The sequence below is a fragment of the Neopsephotus bourkii genome, unplaced genomic scaffold (genome assembly GCF_033783945.1).
Source record: "Neopsephotus bourkii isolate Nb327-2 ecotype Australia unplaced genomic scaffold, CSIRO-AGI_Nbou_v1 NB_1574, whole genome shotgun sequence".
Classification (NCBI taxonomy): Eukaryota; Metazoa; Chordata; class Aves; order Psittaciformes; family Psittacidae; genus Neopsephotus; species Neopsephotus bourkii.
The window spans coordinates 7,486,603-7,508,614 of record NW_026902050.1 but is presented as its reverse complement, the minus strand read 5'-3'; the positions used below and the strand labels follow the sequence as shown (position 1 = coordinate 7,508,614).

At 38.5% G+C, this 22,012-nt stretch overlaps 1 protein-coding gene across 4 annotated transcripts; it reads right to left on the bottom strand.

Annotated features, from left to right (window-relative positions):
* Positions 1–6,300: 6,300 nt before the first annotated feature.
* LOC133222199 (leucine-rich repeat-containing protein 46-like) lies at positions 6,301–21,630 on the bottom strand. Of its 4 annotated transcripts, none has more exons than XM_061371687.1 (7): positions 20,953–21,630; positions 12,865–13,015; positions 11,756–11,849; positions 10,605–10,723; positions 9,591–9,712; positions 8,742–8,939; positions 6,301–6,745 (listed from the first exon to the last, which is right to left on the bottom strand). In XM_061371687.1, the coding sequence occupies exons 1-7, from the start codon at positions 20,982–20,984 to the stop codon at positions 6,634–6,636; spliced, it is 828 nt and encodes a 275-aa protein (XP_061227671.1). In that variant the 5' UTR covers positions 20,985–21,630; the 3' UTR covers positions 6,301–6,633. The 4 variants fall into 4 exon arrangements, 3 of the variants coding, with proteins under 3 accessions (XP_061227671.1, XP_061227669.1, XP_061227670.1); XM_061371685.1 differs by having other exon boundaries at positions 6,305–6,745; positions 9,591–9,733; positions 20,953–21,627; XR_009728226.1 differs by lacking the exon at positions 20,953–21,630 and adding an exon at positions 18,376–18,932 and having other exon boundaries at positions 6,306–6,745; positions 9,591–9,733.
* Between the last annotated feature and the right edge of the window lie 382 nt (positions 21,631–22,012).

The window sequence follows — 22,012 nt, the reverse complement described above, 5'->3', positions numbered from 1 at the left end:
CTGACATGTGCCTCTTTAGCTTTGTTGTAACAATGCATTTTCAGCCCTTGCCCTGGCTCAGTCCTCTCTTCCATATCTATGCAGTCCTTTACCAGAGACACAAGCAAGGAGACAACAGCTTGTCCTGAGAGGTAATGAAAGGCTTGAAGCAGCCTCAGTGACCAGAGACAGACTGGACTGCAGCTTCAGGCTCATAGGAAGCATTAGCCAAACATAGTGAAGATCTTTGTGGCCACAGAGTGTGACTGAGCTGACACAGAAAAAGAAGCAAGGTAAAATCTGGAAAAGTAAAGCTCAAAGATGCATAACTCTGAGAAAAGGTGAGAGCTAAGTACTGGCTTAAAAGGGCTTAGAGACCTGAGCACATATGCAGTATCTTGTTTGATTTTCCTTGGGTTCATAAAAAAATGGAACTTGTACAGTTACACAGAAAATTAAAACTGCATCAAAGGAACATCTGACTTCATCATTCATGCCTCTTAATAGAAGCATCCTTTCAGTGCTCAGGTTGCAAAGAGTAATTATAGTAATCTATCCAAAAGAAAATAGACTGTAATTAGAATAAAAAAGGGAAATATAATATGTTAACACATATTGAAAATAAAATTATCAGTGTAAAACCAAAAAAAAAAAAAGGCTTGAATTTAACTCCTCAAGTCTGGCTGCACCACTTCCTGTAGCTTGACTATTCCCAAACTTTATGGTCATTCCCAATTTGTTACTTCCCATGCTTATCTTGTCCTTGTTATGGTCATTACATTTAGTTTTATGGCTGCTTTTATCCAAAGCATATGTTGTCAACAGCCTTCTTTCTTTATCTTCACTGTTTTCAGTCACATAATGTAGCATGGTGCCCAGCAATTCCAAGGAAAATGTATCTTGGATGAGAGATTACAAATAAAAAATGAACATTAATAGCTTATTTCCAGCCATGCTTCCTGCCAGTGCGTCTCTGTGTGTCTCATAAATGTATCCAAATAGATCAAAACATCAGTCAGTATATTCACTCAATTATTTTTTTTCTTTTAGTGCTGATAGCAAGGGAATAATAGAAAAATGGTAAAGGTTCTTTATTGAACAGCAAAACTTAAGTGGCAGTGATCGAAAGCACAGATCAGAAGGTATTTGATTTTAACAGTCAGGAAGGAAATGGTAAAACAAATTAATATACTCTGATCTTCACAAAAAGGTTCTCCAGGGAAAGGGGAGAGTGTTCTGCTTCTCAAAGGTTAACAGCCTCAATAGTGCCCTTCTTGGTAACCTGATCCATGATTTGTGAAGTTTCCTTCCTTCCACACAGAAGCATAAAACTGTGCTTCTGCAGCTTTGAAGTCACTCTAGGTTTTGGTGTTAAAGAAGGAAAGACTTTGGTAGTCACTTGTGTTTGGTGAGGGAATAAGCAAGCACTGAAAGCTCTGCTGTCCTGGCATCCTGACCTAAATACCGTGGAAAGAAGCTAAGGCAACTAACTCCCTTCCTGGCTACAGGAACATACAAGTTGGCCCATGGAGGAAGAGCTGGACCATCTTGAGCAGCAGCAAAAGCAGAGCTTGCCGCAAAGTGAGAGGCCAGCAACCATTTTGAGCACTGCCCTTTGCACCAGCTCTTTCATGGCCTATGGTGATGCAGCAAGCACCACAAGCTACTGTGTCACCCAGATCCTTTCCCATATTTCACAGTCCGTGCCAAGCAAATTTCTTACAGATACAGTCACCTGAGAGTTGACAAGGACCTGAAGAAGTCACTTGTGACGTCCTTAGAACCATTCTGGGCTCCAGCACTACCAGGCTAACCTCTAGGGAATCATTGATGAGTGAATTCTCCATCTAGGTGTATAGATTTGGGCTTAAGGCATTTGCTTTAACATTTGTGATGACAAATTACAGCTGAACTGAACAGCTCTGATTTGCCTCTGATGCACTCTCTCAGCTTCTGAGGCTGTGTAAGAAATTAAGACATTTTTTGCAAGGTCTCCTTTCTCAAGGAAAGCCACCACTTTCCTCTTCGCCGTATTCACATCTAATGTGGGTGATGCAATATACAGTCCCGGAGAAGGATATTGGCTCAAAATCTTTATTTCCTGGGTGTTCTAAATAATTTGGACCGACATGAACACACGATGTTTCTGATTCATATTCTACAAGGTTAACGTGTATATGAGTGAACAGTCTTTGAAATGCTCATCAGTAGCTGATGATTTCTCTTCTGTTACAAATTTCTTTGCTCCCCTGACCCATGTGCTATAAAAAGGGGATTTTTTTTAAACTTTGCTCTGGAATTCCTGGTATCATAATAAATGGATTAAATGAATTAAATGAAAAGTCTTGCTTTCTCTCTGTTCATTTAAGGTATTTGTCTTTTGATTTGATATTGTTCACCTTGTATTTTGTATTGAGAGATTTAGATATAATAAGAAATGAAAAGATGGATAAAATGAGACTTGGGAACTCAGTTCTGAGCTTTACGAGCCCTGGAACTGTCCCATGATGTTAGGCAAGACTTTGGGAACTCTTTGCTAAATTTTCATGAAATACCAGGTTTGAGGGATTCTTTGTGAGTAATTGGTAACTGATGTCATGATACTTTGATACTGAGTTCACAGGTGGTAGCTATTATTTTTGATTTCAGAGTGCAATCACAATAGATGAAATCTCAAAAGCTATTGTTCCACTCCTTCCAGATTTACTTGAAGCCATAGATTAAGTTTAGATTAGACCATTCCATAACTTAACTGTGGAAAAGCAAGAGACTAAAACTTCAGAGTAATTTGCTGCAGGCCTATTTTTTCTGGACTGAATGAGTATATGTTTGGCAGGAAAATAAAGTTAGATAGTAATAATCCAATTTAGAACACAAAATGCATAATAATTTATGCCTGGTTTGGCATGAGCTTGAGGCCAGTTTCAAAAGGCGCCTGCTGCTGGGGTTTTTAGTTGACTGGTAATGTTGCAGTGTATCCACTGTGCTTCCTCTGTCTTATGTCTGTTGTCCTAGCTGGAACCTGATTGCTCTTTTTCCCAATTTCCCATGTGATACTGCTAACAGCGAACATCTACAAAGGTGACGGGTGATAGTAATGGGTTCTCCTAAGAGCATAATTTGGCCTCTTTGGGGATCTGCTTGGTAGAGTTCCATGGGATAAAGCCCTGGAAGGAAGAAGGGCCCAAGAAAGCAGGTTAATATTCAAGGATCATCTCCTCCATGGCCAGGAGTGATGCGTCCCAACAAACAGAAAGTCAGGCAAAAATGCCAGGATGTCTGCATGTATGAACAAGGAGCTCCCAGACAAATTCAAACACAGAAATAAAGCCTAAAGAGGGTGGAAAAAAGGACAAGTAGCCTGTGAGAAATACAGAAAAATTGTCTGAGCAGCCAGGGACCAGGTTAAGAAAGCCAAAGTCCTCACAGAATTAAATCTGGACAGGAACATTGAGGGCAACACACAGGACTTCTACAGGTAACGGTGGTGATAAGAGGAAGACTAGACAAAATGTGGGCCCTCTCTGGAAGGAAACAGGAGACCTGGTTAGCTGAGACTTGGAGAAAGCTGAGGTAATCAATGACTTGTTTGCCTCGGTCTTCACTGGGAAGTGCTCCAGCCACATTGCCAAGTCATGGAAGGGTAAGGCAGGGACTGGGAGAAAGAACTGCCCCCTGTGGGAGAAGATCAGGTTCAAGAACATCTAAGGAACCTGAAGGTGCACACTACAAGAAGGACATGGACCTGCTAGAGCGATTCCAGAGGAAGCCACAGAGATGATCAGAGTGCTGGAGCCCCTCTCCTATGGAGACAGGTTGAGAGAGCTGGGCTTGTTCAGCCTGGAGAAGAGAAGGCTCCAGGGAGACCTTAGAGCAGCTTCCAGTACTTAAAGGGGCCTTACAAGAATCTGAAGAGAGACTTTTAATAAGGGCATAGGACAAGCGGGAATGGCTTTAAACTGACAAAGGGTAGATTTAGATTAGATACTAGGAAGTAGGTCTTCAGTGTGGGGGTAGTGAGGCACTGGAACAGTTTGCCCAGAGAAGCTGTGGCTGCCCCATCCCTGCAGGGTTCAAGGCCAGGCTGGATGGGACTTTGAGCAACCTGGTCTAGTGGAAGGTGTCCCTGCCCATGGCAGAGGGGTTGGAACTAGATGAGCTTTAAAGTCCCTTCCAACCCAATGATTTTATGATTCTATGACTTCATTTAAATCTCACTTCAGCAAAGTGACTCAAACATAACCAGTACGTTCTTGCTCCTGGATGTACTTTAAATAACATCAGAAGACTCCCCAGATATTACCTTGTATTTCTCTGGGATTCCAAAGCCAGAGGATTAAGATAATGAAAGGAAAATATATGAGAGCAGAATCAACTTCCTGTCTGGAAAGAATAAATCACTGTGCCTCTTTCTTGTGACTGACCGACCCATGACTCAGATCTTAAGAGCAAAGCCTCTGACCATGTTCTCAGGAGAGATTCAACCAGTTCTTAATTATATATGCAATAAGTGGGTGGTAACTTCACTAGGAGCTTGTGACTGAAAGGACTACCCACGGGACTGAAGTAATTTCCCACCTCAGCCTCAATTTCTAATGCTGAATTCTGGGAAGAAAGCCTAGCTCTCAAGTGCTTTTTGCTGTGATTTGACCATCACTGATATGAACGTTCCTTTGTGTCTGATACCTTACAGAAAGACTGCCTTTCCCATCTTTAGATACACAGCCTCACAGCAGTGAGTATTCAGCTGGTCACTGCTGTCTGTCTCTGGCTTGGTCAATAAGCAGTACTTCAGGCTCTGTTCCCTGTCTGGTTTAGCTCCCTGCCTTGCTTCTGAGGGGATGGTGTTTTCTCACATATATCCTCAGGAAAAGAGTATATTTCATCCTTTGTTTTTACCCTTTCCATTCCCAGACACAACAATGGGTTTTTTACATTGATGACTGTATTATACTATATCTGGATTAAATTCTAGATCTGAAGTAGACTGCTAGCCTCACTCCTTAGAAAGCTTTCATGTTTTTTGTTCTTATCCTCCCCATATGAAACATTTAAATTCTTCTGGACCAATTTGCCATGCATGCTGTACAGCACACAATGTTCTGCTTTTTGTCGTTCAAAGATCTGGGTGTCTTGTTGCTGTGTAAACCACATCATCTCTCTGAATCTGTAAAAGTAAGTTGCCATGTATCATTGAATTGTACCCTATTGATTCTGTAGTATGTTTATGGAGGTGTTTGTCATAGCGTGGTCTGTTCCCATTGTGGGGTGGACTACACTGCCTGGATCTAGTTATCAAACCCTGTGAGCATGTAAATACTGGAAAGGAATTGGCCTGTTTCTATGAATTGTAAGAATATTTCCTGAGTGTGAGCCCTGAACCTAACACCTCTCTGCAGTGGTCCACTATCTGTTTCCTTTCACAGCTTTAAAAAACACTCTGAGCTAGATACTGTTATGCATTCAAAATTTTGTGATCTAGTTCATGCAATATTTTGATCAACTTTTCTGAATACTAGGCTGAGGGAAAGGTAAGGACAGTCTTAAATAAGAGCCTGGAAACTTTTCAAGCTGGTCATTTCTCTTGCCTAGATCCAATACAGACACTACCCAGAGCTGCTGCGACCTTTCTGCTGTCATTGCTCTGCAGAGCTCTACAGGCCTAAGCAGTCATTACTCCTCCTTGTGTAACTGAACCAAAGCATGCCTGCAGCCAATACACAGCAGAGAATTTATTGATTGTCTCTGGAATTAGGCAATTGTGTTAATTGTCTTCATTTTCCAGGACTCTGTCATTCTTTTCCTGAACCATTAGTGGCACAGCTATTTGTGTGCCAGCGTGAGCTGCCTGGAAAAAAAGCTAGAATTGAACAGCAAATCAATCAAAGACAAGGACAGATATCTCTCAAAGATAACTACATCCAGATATCCTGGGGAGCCCTTACAAATCCCTTTTCAGTTTCCACAGCTCTTTTCCCTCAGTGTGGTTTTGGTTTGAGGAACCTGTACTGAGCAACAAGACCTTTCTAATAATGCCAGCAATGTGTCAAAAGACCTTTCCTGTTTCATGATTTACCTCCCCACTGCTCTCTAGCCATACCAGACTCCCAAGCAAGAACATTTTCCATTATTTTTATTTTATTTAATCTATGATTTCCAAGGGTCAAAATGGTTGGGGTGGTTCTGCCTTTCCCATCTACAAAGCACATTAAAGAGCAATAGGACATTGGTGGGACCTGAAGAAGAAAGTTGGTTTTGGTTTATTTTCTTTTCTCTGCAGTCTGGATATTAATCCCTGTACCATTTCCCATAATGAACATCATGGTACATTACGGTCTGAACTTGGACATGTTTTAAGTAAATGCAATGGGAGTCAGTGAGTTGTCTACATAGATTTCCTAGACAAGAATGTCATCCAATATTTTTAATACACCAAACTCATTACACTCAGTATACATACTATGTCTTATTTACATATAATTTATCCATACTTACTTGAAGTATGTGGTATCACAAACACATTAAAAAAATACATATATTTCTGCTTCATTATTTCTTTCATCAGAAAAAAAGAGTAACTTCCATACACAGGGATTGTTGTATCTTTTAAATGAGGTGTTTCTAGCACAGTTTTAATCCTACAAAAATACAGTGCTAGAGTATAGTACACGTTTTGAAAAAAAAACTGTTATCTGGAGATGAACAGTCTTCTGGCAGTTTTGGGATACCATCCAGCATTTTCAGATTTGGCAAACTGGAGAACACACTTAAAGAGAGACAAAAGAAAAACAGAACTTGAGAAAAATAATCTTGGGAAATATTTAGAACAAAACAGACACTGATAAATAACAAATTGTGGATTCCAACATATCCAAAATAGATTTGTATCACTGGAAATCTTGATTTTTCACTTGTTGCAGAATTTATCTGATAAAGAGCTAATTAAAAGTTTTCAGGTTTTGCTCTGTTGCACAAGTTTTATATCCTCAGACTCAGTAAAGCACTGCAAATATCTACATTTTTAATAGAGAAGAACCAAACCAGGTGTCTAATGCAAAAGAGAGGACACAGTGTTAGCCTAGACTGAATTTCCTAGACTTCTGAAAAGCAAAGATTCATACTGCAGGAAGTTCAACTTTTACCCTTCTGTGGCAGAGAAAGCAGGCTCTCTGCAAACCTTTTGCACTCCTGTTTCTCCCAAAGAAAAGTCCTTGTTTTGTGGCATGATGCCAAACCGAAACAAATAGCTCTACCTCCTGATATACTGTCCCTTTTAAACAGCACATATCTCTAACCTTTTAAACAGCACATATCTCTAACCTCAGCCTTGAAGACTGCTGTTTTCCTCTTCAGAGGAGTGTAGTGGAGCCAGAGCCCCTTCACAAGCATGGCAAAGGCTGTCAACCCACATGCTATGGTGTTTGCTTCTGTGCCTTTTAAGGTAAGTGTGGACTACAGTGCTCAATCTCAGCATGTATTTATCCTCAGGGCTTTGTCTGTGCTTGAAATGGATTAATTCTGTCTTCCAACACTGGCAATGAAAGTAATACCAGAGTAATACCAACGTTTAATTGCCTTAAGAATAGGTAGGATTTGGAGCAGAAACATAATTAGTAATTTTTAAGAGGTGCTTTTAAGCTTTTGTTCTCCTGGACTTTTGATATGCAAATAAAATCTGAAATCCATAATTTTTAATTTACTTTTTAGCTTTTACTTTGCTATCTGCCTCTCTAAATTTAGACAGCATAAGCATCACCATCACACTGTCAAACTGGTGCCTCTAGACTGAAGGAAAAACCATACTGGAAACTCAGGTTTTTATTAAACACTTTCTTTTAAATGTCTCCTTTTTTTTCCCCACTCTCAGAAAGGGATGACTTCTTAGACACATGCTGTAAGGTTGATCTCAAAAGATCAACAAGGCCTTCTGTAGATGGCTGACACAACTCTGTGTAGTGCGAAAAACATGCAACCATGCAGACTTCTGAGGAGTTCAGAAGGAACATGCTTTGTTCCCCTTTCTGACCCATGCACAATTTTTTTCCTGGCAACAGCGTTTCAGAGTCAAAGCAACTGGCGAAGAACGGAATGGGGGTATGTGTGTCAAAACACTCGGGAGACAGTATAAATTATCTTTCCCTAAATTCTCTACTCTGTCTTGGATTTGAATGTTCATTTCCAGTGCCTGAGGCAGGTCTATTAAGTTCATACCACACTACACTGCCTGCAACATACACCTGTGCCAAACAGGGTATTCGAGGCAGTGCAACTTCTACAGTGCTGCCACAGAGAGAAGAGAGAATCCAGAAAAATCAAATTAAGGTAACTTAGTTTTCTTTTGCTCCCATTTTTCACCACATTCTTCTGATTCCATCTCTAAGGTGCAATGCGATTTAGACTCCTTTAAGAATACACATGGAATGCAATGAGAGTGAAGAGAGTTTGAGTAATAGGTAGTTTCTATTAATAAAAGGGAATTTATATGCCCTACTCACTGTCTCTAAATGTGATCCATGGACTTAGTTCAAGAACTGCCAGTCATGTGAATAGAAAGCCTCCTAGGCAGCCTCTGAATATTTTGTGGCTATTTTCAGAAACTGGTCCACCAGCCCATGTTTCTGGATCATTTATGACAGTTAAGACTATGGGAAAATAAAAAGATTGCTATGGAGAGCTTGTTGTATTTGAGATCATATCCTTCAGAACTCTCTCATAAACACTTCTTTGTGTTGATCAACCAGCCATGAGATGGTAAGACTTACAGCTTTCTGTATCTTTCTTGAAACTCACAGGGATTCCTCTTGAGTATAAGGGATTCAAGCGGAGTATGTCTGAAATCTGATATTCCACTTAGTGTCATAATATTATTTTCAGCAAGTGATAAGTGCTGAATCTGAGGTATCCTTGGCAGCTGTTTGAAGGATGTTATGTGGTTTTTATTGACATTTAGTTCTCTGCATCTGTAAAGTATAAAATGTAAGACATCACTGATCACATCTGTAGCACTATATACCTGTAAGTCAAAACAGGACATAGTAGTCAACGTCCTTGCAACTTATAGCTTCCAATGAGAGATACAAGAATTGGATTCCTTGGGACCTGCTTTCACACTAGTTTTACATTAGTGCTATTTTTGCCTACCGATGGACTGCAAGATCAGATCCCTACACTTTATATTCTCAACTTTATATTGTACAATGGATAGATCATTATTCTTGTTCTCAATATTACAACTTTTCATGAGCCTAGACATACAACAACATAGTAGCAATAGATGGATTATAAAAACCCTCTTTGCCTGGGTTCTGTTCCAGGATCCCCTCAGTGTTCAGAAACTTTCCTTTTCAGCATAAATATCACTTATCTTAAAGAGATTCATTAATTATTTCCCAGGAATAAAAGGGACATCATTTGATATCCTTGCTGAATATTTTCAACTTGGGAATGACACGAATTCAGAACATCAATATAGTGATGAATTCTTGATATAATACCCCCAAAATGTCATATTTTGGCAGTCCTCAAGAGGATACTCCAGATGTTACTGAAGTAAATAGTAATTTCGATTTCTATGATATTGCATAAAAAGAGAAACAGGACATTTTGTCTACCTTGGCAACCTTATGGCACTTAGGTCTGTCAACGAATTGTCCACCAACCAAAGTTTTTCCACCCGGATTAATCTTTGGAGAATCCTTTTGAAGTTTCCCACCTGGTAAAGATCACCCAGGTCCTGAAATGAAAGGTTCAACTCCTGGGAAGAGAAAAATAAGCAAAATATTTTTTTTCCTTGCTTTCTAATAACTATATCATTAAGTCTTTGCAATGTCAGCATTAGTTAAAGGTGAATTTATTTTATTATGCTGTTCTTATAACAATTGGTACTGCCAGTTGCCAAATTCACCCTAGAATCATAATGACACACTGCATAATGTTTTGAAAGGAAAGAAAGAAATCATCTCTTAAGCATGTGAATCTTACTGTCCAGCCCCTCCTCCCTCTTTAAGTGGGGTTGCCAGTGTGTGTGTGCTTTGGGAGGAGAAAGCAGGACTAAGTGATTGTGGTTATTGGTTTGGCTTCTAAACTCATCTGAAATAAAAAATGCTGTGCAGCAATCAGATACCAGTATTCCCTGATCTGTGTCAGATGTTTATGCACAGGGAGAGGTGTGATTCAGAGTACTGGATCTCAGTGTTAGATTACTACCTGGTTTTCTCCTTCATCTTACAGAGGTCATACATAACCTGCTGCTGATCAGAACCAGCAATAATGCAGTACTTCCAGCCAAAAGAACTGCTCAGGCTTCTATAAGGAGGGAGTGAAAGAGCTGAAATGAAACTAATCCATTCTCTAACCATTCATTTATCATCAATTTTTTAAGAAGGCACTAAGCAGGCAAAGAATGTCACTAGTTCTCACATGCCCAAGCACAAATGAAGCCCAGTCAAACACAGAAGTTTACTCTTTTGGGTCACAACCCAAATAATAGCATATTCCAGTGTTTCTTCCTTTTACAATGTCATGGTGCCAACCAGAGCTTTAAAACTGCTAACTGCAGTGAGCAGCCAGCACATTATTATTTGGCTTATTTACTACAGTACAAAATACTAATGAGAAAGTTTTACAGTGCAGTCTTCCCAGTTCTCTTGCAGTTTCTTTTGCCACTTCTCTGTGTCAGTTTTTTGTTTTCCTTTTTTCAAAGTATGTTCTTCTCCTCTGAAAAACAGCTCTTCTTCTGAGGGCCCTGGTCAGAAAAATCCCATTTAAAATAATGGATGTGATAGTGAACTGGCACTTAGTTACTTGATGAAAGACCATATAGATATAGCTTAGAAGATATCTGAAATGATGAAATATATATATTATAGGTGTGTGGGTTCCCAGGCTTCTACAATGTAAATTAAAGAGAAGATTTTTCTATCATTTCTGGCCTCATAATTCAGCAAGCAATATAAGGTCATAATGATTTGGTATATAGTTACTAAATGACATTTCTTCTACAGCTAAGAATAAAAGCTTTTCTTAAATGGTTGAGCAGAAACGTCTGAGTACTAAAATACTGTTTCACATGCTACGAGTTTATATAGTGGTTATGTACTAATACTTTAATTTTCCCAAGAAATGGGTATGTTTGCAAATTCCAGACTACTGATAACAACTGCAACTGGGATCAACAGCCGTATTCAAAACCTCAGTTATATTAAGAACAACACACACTGAAGACTTAAAATCTTAAGGTCTACTGAAATGTTTACAGCTATGGACATCTTCAAGTTCCTAACAAAGGCAAGTACAGTGTGGACTTTTTCCACTGTTTAGTCCCAAACATTCAAACACTAGATTTTTAAATCCACCTTTCATTCTCTGTTCTTGGGTGTGCCTATAGACTGTAATTGGGCCAATTCAGTTCTAAAAGAAAATATATAAAACAGCAGCTTGCAGGACTGGATTTTATTCTTGGTTTCTTGTTTGGCAAAAGACTATTGCATTCTCAACAGTATTTAAATGCTAATGGACTTTTGAGGGAAGTAATTGGCACCACATTGAAACTAAAAATTTTCACATTACAGCTTTTGCTTTTGTTTCACACTTTCAAAATTATGAAGGGCCTTTTCCTAGTGATTAAAAAAAGCAACCATGTACAATATGGGATGAAATCCTGCCCCTTTGCAAAACAATAGCAAGCTCCATGGCTTAAATTCATAACATTTAAGGATGTATTGTTTGAGTAAATAGAGTTGAGGCTTCAACATGAATACATCTTTTTGATCTTTACCTTCTCTCACTCGGGGACAATGAAGCAGATTTCCTTGAACATCATGTTCTTCTATGTCACACCAGCTGACATACTTGAAGAAATCAGAAGGAAGCTTAAAAAAAAAGCAAAGTAAAGGTATAAAAGAATCAGCTAAGAATTTTCAGTTTCTCACATCGTATTTTTTCATATTTCTGTCCCTGTTACAGTAAAAATAATATTCATACATGTTTACAATATCTTTTCCCTTAATACCATCTGGTGAGTAGAAAAATTCTGTATGGAAGTAAGGAGACAATGGCACATATTTGTGTATGTATATACACGTAAGCACATTTCTGGACAAGCTTACATACAATATATCCTGGATGCAACTGGGGAACTAAATCTAAATACAGAAAACCTGCCACTGCATTCAAGAATACAAGCTTTATGCCCATTTTGCTTTTTCACTAAAACATGTTCTGTAATTTCCAGGTCATCAGTCTCCCAGGAAGGAGCAAGGAACAAAGTCTAACTCTGCCTGTAATGCATGGAATAGGTGTGATTTGTGCTATGCCTAACAGATACAGCACCATGATTGCCTATGGTGGGGGAATCCCTCAGGGCAATGCAGTTTGGCATTTGCTTGAATTTCCAGCATTTCTGTCACTGGAGACCGTAATGGTGGACTTGAGGCAGGAAGAGAGGTGGAGCATGCACCTCTGACTCAACCCCACCAGTTAAAACCACATACAGAAGCTGGTAAATGAAGTGAAAATCCACAGTTTAGGTGTAGTTTACCACAGTCCATCCTGGTTTACTTCTATGAATTGGCTCAAATACTGGAGAGAGATCTTCTCACACCAGCACTTAGGGTTATGACATTTTATAGCCTCTTGAGAACTTAATACATATTCAACCATTGCATCCAGTTCTGCGCATACTGCTCAAAGGCTGAGTCAAATCCCTTGCCACTGTTGCCACCATTTCATATAAATATTATTTATAATCTGACCTAGCTTTGAAAGATAAAAGTAGGTAAACCATAATCAGTTTCAAAGATGAGGAAGAGGTTTTTGCCTTAGTTACTCTTTGTCCTTTTCTCTCATCTATAAACTTGTAATCAGACTGGTATGCCAAGCACTTACTGGGGAAGGTAGTTCAGAATCACAATTCTGCCTGTTAATTCTTCTATTTTGTGATAGAACCAGTGGAACAGTGTGTGTATCACTTAGGATGGAGCAGCAGGATGAATACGATTTACAGAACTTTTGACTGCTGGTAGTCAGACCTGAGGAACTAGAGAGGAAATGTTAAACCAGTAATTGTTTCTGTTCAGGGAAATGCAAGCTATTTTATAATAATAGAAAATACAGAGTAGTAAGGGGTGGGACTTACCACCAGACAATAGCCACACGATCTTGAGGTCAAAACATAGGTAATCCATTCTAGTCCCTTAACCTCACCTCTCACCTAAGGACCCCTTATTTATATGTACAAGGCTTTCAGATATATGTCCAAACATTTGAAAGAGGAACTTACTGGCAGTTTGTTAGAAAAACTCAGTCTTTGAGAAAATGAAGAACTGAACTTGTTCAATAGCATGATAGTGTCCCCTTATATCCTGTATAGTCCTGTTTTTATGGATCCAGGTTGTATGAAAAGATACCTCAACTGCATTTTTATTTTAATCCCTTGAGTATGTTTTAATAGAATATCAAGGCTCCAGAGAAAAGCTGAACTTCATTCAACAGAGTCTTGAAGTCATGTGCTTATGTGTTTTGCTAGTTCATTGCCTCAGAATACTTTCAAGTGTACATTTTATATATACTAGATGATGCAATTTCTCCAGTTGTGCTTCAGAGAAATTGAATAATTTGCAGACTGGCAGCTGGAATTTAGAAATTAACCATGGAATACTAAAAAACAAAAATAAATTAATTTACTGAGTGTGTGCATGCAGTGCTATAATTTGACTTTTACTGTACAAGCTTGATGAGAGCTTGCCAGAAGGTATCAGCTGTCAGTAAGCATCATTAAAACAATTATAGTCAGGAGCACTAATGGAGAATAAAAATGCAGCTTTAAAATGGTCTAGTGAGGATAGTAATGAAAATTTCCTATTGAGTGTAACAGACAAGCTAAACAGAACATCAGTTAAAACCTACAATTAAAGATTACTGGCAAATAATCACGAAGTGATATGTACTGTTGACTTTACTAAGATTGTTTTGCCTTTTTTAAACAGTGGTAAAAACCAATATTATATCTTTCCTGGCTTTTGCCTTAAAATGCACACAGACTGCACATAACAGTACTGACATAAAGGACTACAACTCCCCTCATGCTTTATGGTTTTTGTTTTGTTTTATTCTGCTTTGCTTTTTTTAAATGGAATCAAACCAGCCACAACAAACTGAAGGCAACTTAAAAGAAGCTGAGCAAGCTCAGCATTTCTGAAAATATCATCTAATTACATAGGCATTTTTAGAGCTCATCTTGAGGCAAACAGACCATTTTCATGTATCTGTGCTGATACAGATCAGCAGGCTTTCACACGTATGACAAAAAAAAATTACTGAGGTCTTTCACTTAGCCCTATCTCAATATTTCTTTTGCTTCTGGTTCCTTGCATGTTCAATGAGGTTGTACCAGATAAATACGTAAATATTCATTTATATTTAAGAAACAGGTATGTTACACTCAGTTTTGCAAGTGAGGAAATACATATGTTAGCACATAAACAAATGATTATTTATAAATGCAAGACTTTTCAAAACCTACCTTCTTCTCAGCTAGATATTACCTCCTCTGCTGAGACATGAATATACAGTCCTAGTCCCTTGAAATGTGAGATGAAATATTTTAGCTGAGCCATTTAACACAGTAACTATTCTGATCTTTTGGCAGAAACCTACTCACAAAATTCTGTATTGTTGATAGAAAGTAAAACATAAAATTCCAGAATCAGCATGTGATAGATAAGACTTCTTCAATCTGGTGAGTAGTGAGATTTCTATTGGAAAGGGAGACAGAAGGAAATATTTTCCATCTCAAAACTGCCTGAGTTTAATAAGCACCAGCTGGACCCTAACATGATATCACAGATCTTTCTGAAGGAGCAAGTGCAACACTGCTTTTCTCTCCCTTTCTTTGTTTTCCTTACTATTTTGCTGCAAAATTGATGCAAAAGAAATGTCAGCAAATGAGGCAGGATGCAATTTCAAACAATTACAGATCACACAATACATGAAAGTAACAGCATTTTCTGCCTTGATTGTGAGGCCCTTTGGCTGGATATGAATCTCCAATGACACCTCTGGGAGCCGCACACTAGATTATGTCAAGCATTAGGGGTGGAAAAAAAAATAAGATTCATGATGTCTGTCCAGGCTGAGTCATTTCCTCTCACTTTGCCTGCAGTGAGAAATTGGTTGTTATCATAAATCATAGACCTAAATTCTTATGAGAGAGGAATTAATTTCACTAATGGAAACCCTCTGTGGCAATTTCATTGCTCCATTCTCTCTTCTTTTGTGTGAGGGTATCTGTAATGTCTTTGAAGCAAAGATATTTGACTATATTTTAAGAATCTTATAAGAGAGGATCAGAAAGGAAACTTAAAATGGTAAGGGGGAAAAAACATGTGTGAACAACTTCTAAGCTTGACCCTCAGTCTAGGTGTTCATATCATGGCTACGATTTTGCCACTAATGTCAAATCCATGTACAAAAATTCAAGAATGCTCAATACAGTGTCAAACATCTAAATCCTCCATCTGGCTGAACTATGATTTCTCCCACCCAACTGGAGTTGTCAGCCTGCAAAACCAGGCTTCACAGATTTTCTTGGTTCCCTCTAAAGTCAGTGGAGACAACAGGCTATGTTCAGACACCGAGCCTCGATGCCTATTATTCTTATCTGGAAAGAACCACAGTCTGCACTGTCTACATGAGGAGCTCACAGGCTTTCCTGAGAGTGAACACCACTTCAGGGCATCTGAAGTTCGATGAGGAGGATCTCACTTTAATTGCCTAAAGGGTGCTTTGAAATAGCAGGGTGACGGGGGTAAGCGAAATTACTCGTGACTAACAAAATGTATTTTATGCATTTTCCTCAGTGGAAGTCCCAGTGAGGAATTAAGTGGCTGAAATATTTTGTAAACTGGAAGGAATCAGTACAGAACAGCTACTGCATTTTTCAAAACATGATTTATGAGATATCAGGGCATATCTTGGAAAATCATGCACTCCTATAGTGCTCTCTGATTAAAGTCACACTCTATCAAGATGTCAGTGTCAGTCGTGTGTCCATTAAATGGATCTGCTTCTCCTCCCACTGACATCTTGGCAGAATTTTCATAGGCAACAAAATGCTGTAAATTTCCTAACTGCAGTGCAAGCACATTTGAGTCCAGCTGACTTTAAGGGTAGTATATATTAAAAGTACATTAAATACTTTGAAGAGCTGTAACTGAGCTACTTCTGAAATTACACCAGTGAAAGATATTTTGTGTGAAAAACATTACTGCTATGTATTATTTTAGATACTTGGCCGTTAAGAAAAGACTGTCAGTCGAAAGACTTCTTTCTCCTGATATAACTGGCAGACTTGATAAACAACCGTCTCAGACTACAGCACAGGTTCAGCTTTGCCTTACAGAAAATGGCAAATTGAAAGATCAGTGGAAGAGCAAGCAAACTTGCAATTTGGGATTTAAAAGGTTTTGCCCCAGTGTTCTGAGCAGTTTTGGGGTCTGGCCTAGCTTCCAGTAGTTTTATCCCAAGCCACTCTTCATGAATGAGCAGCCTCAATAAGGCTTAGCTTTCACTGAACCATGGCTGCTTTTCCCATAGATCTGAAATGTCCTTGATAAAAGATGGAAAAAATAGTAGGGCTATTAATACTACCTCTTCACTTATTCAGAATCAGAACTCCTATGCTGCTTGCTACAGCTTCACATCTCACCGAATCACACATGTATGATGAACATGCCAGAGGAAATCCAGAGCAGCGCATAAGATGATCTGAGGGCTGGAGCACCTCATCCATGGAGACAGGCTGATAGAGCTGGGGTTGTTCAGCCTGGCGAAGAGAAAGCTCCAGGGAAACATTAGACCAGCCTTCCAGTACCTACAGTGGTCAACAAAAAAGCTGACTTTTTACAAGGGCGTGTAGGTATAGGAAGAAGAGGAATGGCTTTAAACTGAAAGAGGTCAGATTTAGATTAGACGTTAGGAAGAAGTTTTTTACTGTGAGGGTGATGAAGCAGTGGAACAGGTTTTCCAGAGAAGCTGTAGCTGCCCCATCCTCAGCAGTGTTCAAGACCAGGCTGGACAGGGCTTTGAGCAACACGGTCTAGTGGAACGCGTCCCTGCCCATGGCAGGGGGGTTGGACCTAGATGATCTTTAAGATCCTTCCCAACACAACCCATTCTATGATTCTGTGATTCTATGATTTTATTATTCTAAGATATGGAAAGGCCTCTGCTTCCCTGCAGTTGATCTCAGTGGAAATCTGGTGAGACTGCAAAGGGCTCCAAGCTATTTTAGTCCTGCTACTACGGAAGTGAAAATATGGACCATTCTAAAAGATCTAAATCTAATGTGTTTTAACATTATCGTTAAAAAAACGAAAACAAACAAACAAAAGCAAAGAGTTCTTATATCTAGGTTAGAACTGCTGAATTTGCATAGGCTCTATGAGTTTATAGGAGATCTGTTTATGGACCTGTCCAAACCACTTGCACAAATAGCTGTTTGCTTTGATGATACAAACACCCCATTATTTATGTTGGCTCAGTCAATTGAACGTGCCAAAGTCAGTCAACATAAATGAACTGAAGGGTTGAATTACAAACCTAATTTGTATAGGTATTTAAAAGACAGCAAACTTAGGAATCAGGCTGTGCTTTGTTCAGAATTCACACAATTTACTGCTACGTTGCAGCTGTTGCTTGTACGCAAATATTTATGATAAGAACTCTGAACTTAGAATAGTAGAGGACTTGGACATAGTGTTTCTATGCTCTATTACCTTTCAATTAATTTTCAAAGGAATTTTATGAGACATCTTAAAACAATTCTTTTAAGCGCAATTCAGTCACAAACACACCTGTAAGATGGCTACAACATATCCTTGCTGTTAGCTGTATCATCAATTATCTTGCTTTATGCATCATAAAATTGCCCCCCCAAAAGACATAATTAACATAAGTAGGTCTTATCACTGTAATTATACATTCCTAGCATATTAACTAACATTTCTTCAGCTGTTCATGGATCTAACTTGCAATGATACAAATTCCACATCTCAAGCAATGTGCTTTTCACACATTTTTACAACAAATTACACATTTTTGTTGAGACACCTATTATCTTTCAGTAATCAGCTAATGACACCAAGAGAAAAAACATTTTTCTTCCTGATTTCTGCACAACCATCTCCATCAGCAATACAGGTTGGTATCTTTTAAAAAGATACTCAATCCTGTAAAACTATCTTTGTTGTCAAAGCTTGTCAAGCCAGCTGTGCAATGACTACAGTTACTTCTATTCTTTCCCTCCTACCTTTCAGACATGTCTTGCTGTTGCATAAAATTCTCACATCTTGCATAAGGCTACGTGTCTACAGTCAAAGCTTATCTTCCCATCTTTACCCCTGCACAGAACAGTAGTTCTACATCCTCTGAAGAAACGTAACCTGCCAGGATCCTGGCTGGGGCTGTATGGATTCACTGTCTCCAAGGAAACACTGTCACCTCGCAACGCAGTCACGTTAGGAGCTATTGTTACCGACCTCTTAAGCACATCAAACAAATTCCTGTGCTGATCTAGGTGGTATCAATGAACTGTCTTTCCAGAACATGGCTAAAGATAGGCTGCTGATACCTGTAGCAAGATACATGATCAGTTAGATGAATCTCTGGTGTGTTCACTCCAGAGACTTCAGTTTTCTGAATTGCTGTCACATTTTTGCTTACCTGAAGTTCATCCATTCCTTGGTTAAAATATGCCCTGCTTCATTAATGGCTGTTAAAAGTCTTATTAGTTTATCCAAGAACTTTGGATGAAGAGATACTTAAGAGTCTCATATTTTGTGTAATGTTCATGAAAGTTCTTCATGAGCATCTCTTCACTCTGTTGAATAACTTTGACTCACTTGAATGTGCTCAGCCATTTTACGAACAATCTCCCAGGCTTTGTTCTTCGAGTTTCCATCGAGAGACTTTTCTCTTGGTGGGAACTGACAGGTCAGTTTTATGTGTCTATTTTTATAATATATGTTTCTTAAAACACTAAAGCTGTAAGTTTTGAGAATAAGTCTAGTGAAGCTGTTCACTTCAAAATTCATTTGATATAATGTTTGTTTGGTTCACTCAAAGCGTAGACGCTGGCAGTGTGCCACTGATGGAACTGCAACAGCCCAATATTGTTACCCACATTGACTGGTCCCTGCTGAAATTTACAGCTGGCTTTTAAACTCTAACAGCAGTTATGGGAACCAAGTTTCAGTGCTTGCTGTGTAAAGTTATAATAGAGCAGTCAATCATGCCCTATTGATCTGCGTCTCCCACAAACAGGCACAGTTCCTTCTTCACTTGAGCTCTTAGGCTTCATACATAAAGAAGATGGAAAAAATAAATTAAGATCAATACAGAAGAAAGCACACAGTAAACCCCTCTGCCCAGCAATATGCAACTGGAAATTCCCTATAGTCACAAACCTCTTTGGTTCAGACTTCCTACCTTTCAATTTCTTCACAGAAAAATTATTCCCTATCTTCGCTTTCCTTCTAATTTCCCTTTTCTCTGTTGTTATAAAGGCTGATCATTATAAAATCCTTCTGTATAGAAAGGCATATGCTTTTCCCAACATCAACTGATATCTCCAAAACATTCTCTTAAAAATTCTGCTAGCAAACTTGACTGTGCCAGTAAACCACAAGAACATAATGTTTATCTTAAAGTTTGAGGGTTTTTGTGGTTCCAAATACTGAATTATCAGATCATTATCTGAAATGTAACAAAGTAGTTGTTCTACTTTAGGTGGTACAAGCTCAGTTTACTACAGGGTGTGCAGAGGATGGGGCATCAAGAGTTTTTGAGGTCACTTGAGCTTATCTTTATCCCCTAAGAAAAAAATGTATTTCTAAATTAAACAAGACTGTAATCTGGGGGCTTTCTACTTTGCTCTTTTCCTTGGTATATAAAATGAGAGGTATTGGTCCACATCACAGTCTAATGGGTTTCAGAACGTCTATGACAAATGCATTCCTTACAAAGCACATGAAAAACTACCTATATATTTCAGTTGGCCTTTCTGTTATAAATACAATTTTTTCAGATCTTTACAACCTGCCCATAAAAACATGTTTCTGCTAAGAAATTCAGCAGCAAGCCCCATGCCTGCAAGAAAGAAATATTTTTTTCCCACTTTATCAAATTTTGAACACTAATTTTGTCTTTGAAATGCCTGAGCAGGACAAATACAGGATCAGAATCAGTCTCAACCATGTGTCTCTCCCATCTACATTCAACTGATTGGATGCTTTGCTGCAAGTCCTACAGTTACATGAAATATGTATGAACTGGGCAGAATACATCTCATCCTGAGATCTGATTAATAATGGAAAAAAATTCAAAATATATGACTGCTGTAGTCCACAAGAGACCCTATAGTTAGGGGCACCACAGAAAGCAGGTCAAATAGAGTTTGTTTCAGAACGTTTGTAGTCTAATTGAACAGAGCAGTCAGACAAAAATAAGGGAAAGGAAATAATATTATCCCTCCCCTTTTTATACAGAAATAAGTGAAATACTTGTACCATGAAATCCCACACTGTGGTGCTCAATGGCAAAAATTCCAATAATGTGAATATCATCATTCATACAGGATTCATATAGAGACTGACTCCCTTAAGATCAGACTAGATGAACATTCTGGCAACGCATTTAAATGGCTGAGTTTTTCTGATCTGACATTATAGGAATCATCTTTAAAGAATACTTAGATTGTACTTCTCTCTTACAACATTTTTCTGATTAAGGGATACTTAAGGAGCTTGTAAAAATCAGCTTGTTGATGTAATTTCATGTTCATTATGTAAAATTCTTAGTGTTAGCTTGACACTTATTGGTGGTATCACACCACTGGTTTGATGCCATCAGTAAAGTAAGATCTAACAACTTAACATTAGAGCAACAGCAGAAAGTTAATTTCTATATTGATCTTACCTGGTTTGTCTATATCCAGGAATCCATGGCATTTGTGTCGGATGAATCAGTTAGAGAAAACTTCTTTGACCATTTCTTTAGGATAATCTGCATGCATACTCATAGGAAGCACTATAAAAGGAATACAGTATTAGATGCATATATGTTCATCTGTGCTTCAGCAGATAAGCAGGCACACTTACATAAACTAACTGGTTATTTTGCTGAGTTACCTAGGCACCAAATTTCTTTCTGTTCTGCCCATTCAGGATACTTGTGAACTGTTTGACTTCCAGTGCCAGGAGTTGGAGAGCATGAAAAGGTAAAAGCCAAGTACAGCAGAATAAACCCTTGGATAGAAGAAGAGCAGAGTTAGTGAAACATGTCGTCAGGCAAAAAAGAATCTACAACTAGCTGCATAAATAATTGAAGTGAAAACTGGTCTGGTTTTCTAAGGTGTTATAAACCCAGGAATTACAAGAGGGTTGAAGTGGCTGTAACCAAGCAACAAGTACTGAAACTTGGTTCTCTTTTCTGGAAGAACAATGGGCTTGCAAGTCATAATGACAATATTTGGCACTGAAGATTGAGTCTGTTCACAGATCTTATGGTCTTTGGAATCAAGGCAAAAAAACAGATGTTTATGGAGTGAAGAATGGCATTTTCATTTGGTTTAGGAGAGACTTCTTATTGCAGTATCAAATCCGAATTTTCTATTAAAATGCACATCAACAATTTCTGGATGTAGGTTTTTTCTGACAGTAAAGAAAGATCATGAATAAATACGTTTTGAGAATATTTTCCTGAAAGTTTCTTCTTTAAAAAAAAAAAAAAGAAAAAAGGAAAAGAAAAAAGACCTAACTTGCCTTCTTTCACATTTGGCAACATACCTGTGAATGTATGAAAAAGAAAACTAAATCGTATCCCAGGTGAACTCGGTGGTATGCAGCACTCCTCTTGATTGATGCGCAATAGTGATTTCTCCCATTATATGTCTGAGAAGAGATATAGTTCCCCTTTCATCTTAAACCATGGCTTTTAATATTGAATAAGATTATTGCATCCCTACTCCACAGATGCA

What these genes read in the sequence shown, in the direction of transcription:
- LOC133222199 (XM_061371685.1), bottom strand. Translation starts at nt 20,984, where the DNA reads ATGCCATGGATTCCTGGATATAGACAAACCAG. An exon ending in ATTCTGAACTACCTTCCCCA is followed by an intron (nt 11,850 to 12,864) that starts GTAAGTGCTTGG and finishes TTTTTTTTTAAG; the next exon opens with CTTCCTTCTGATTTCTTCAA. An exon ending in AGAACTGGGAAGACTGCACT is followed by an intron (nt 9,734 to 10,604) that starts GTAAAACTTTCT and finishes TTCTCTTCCCAG; the next exon opens with GAGTTGAACCTTTCATTTCA.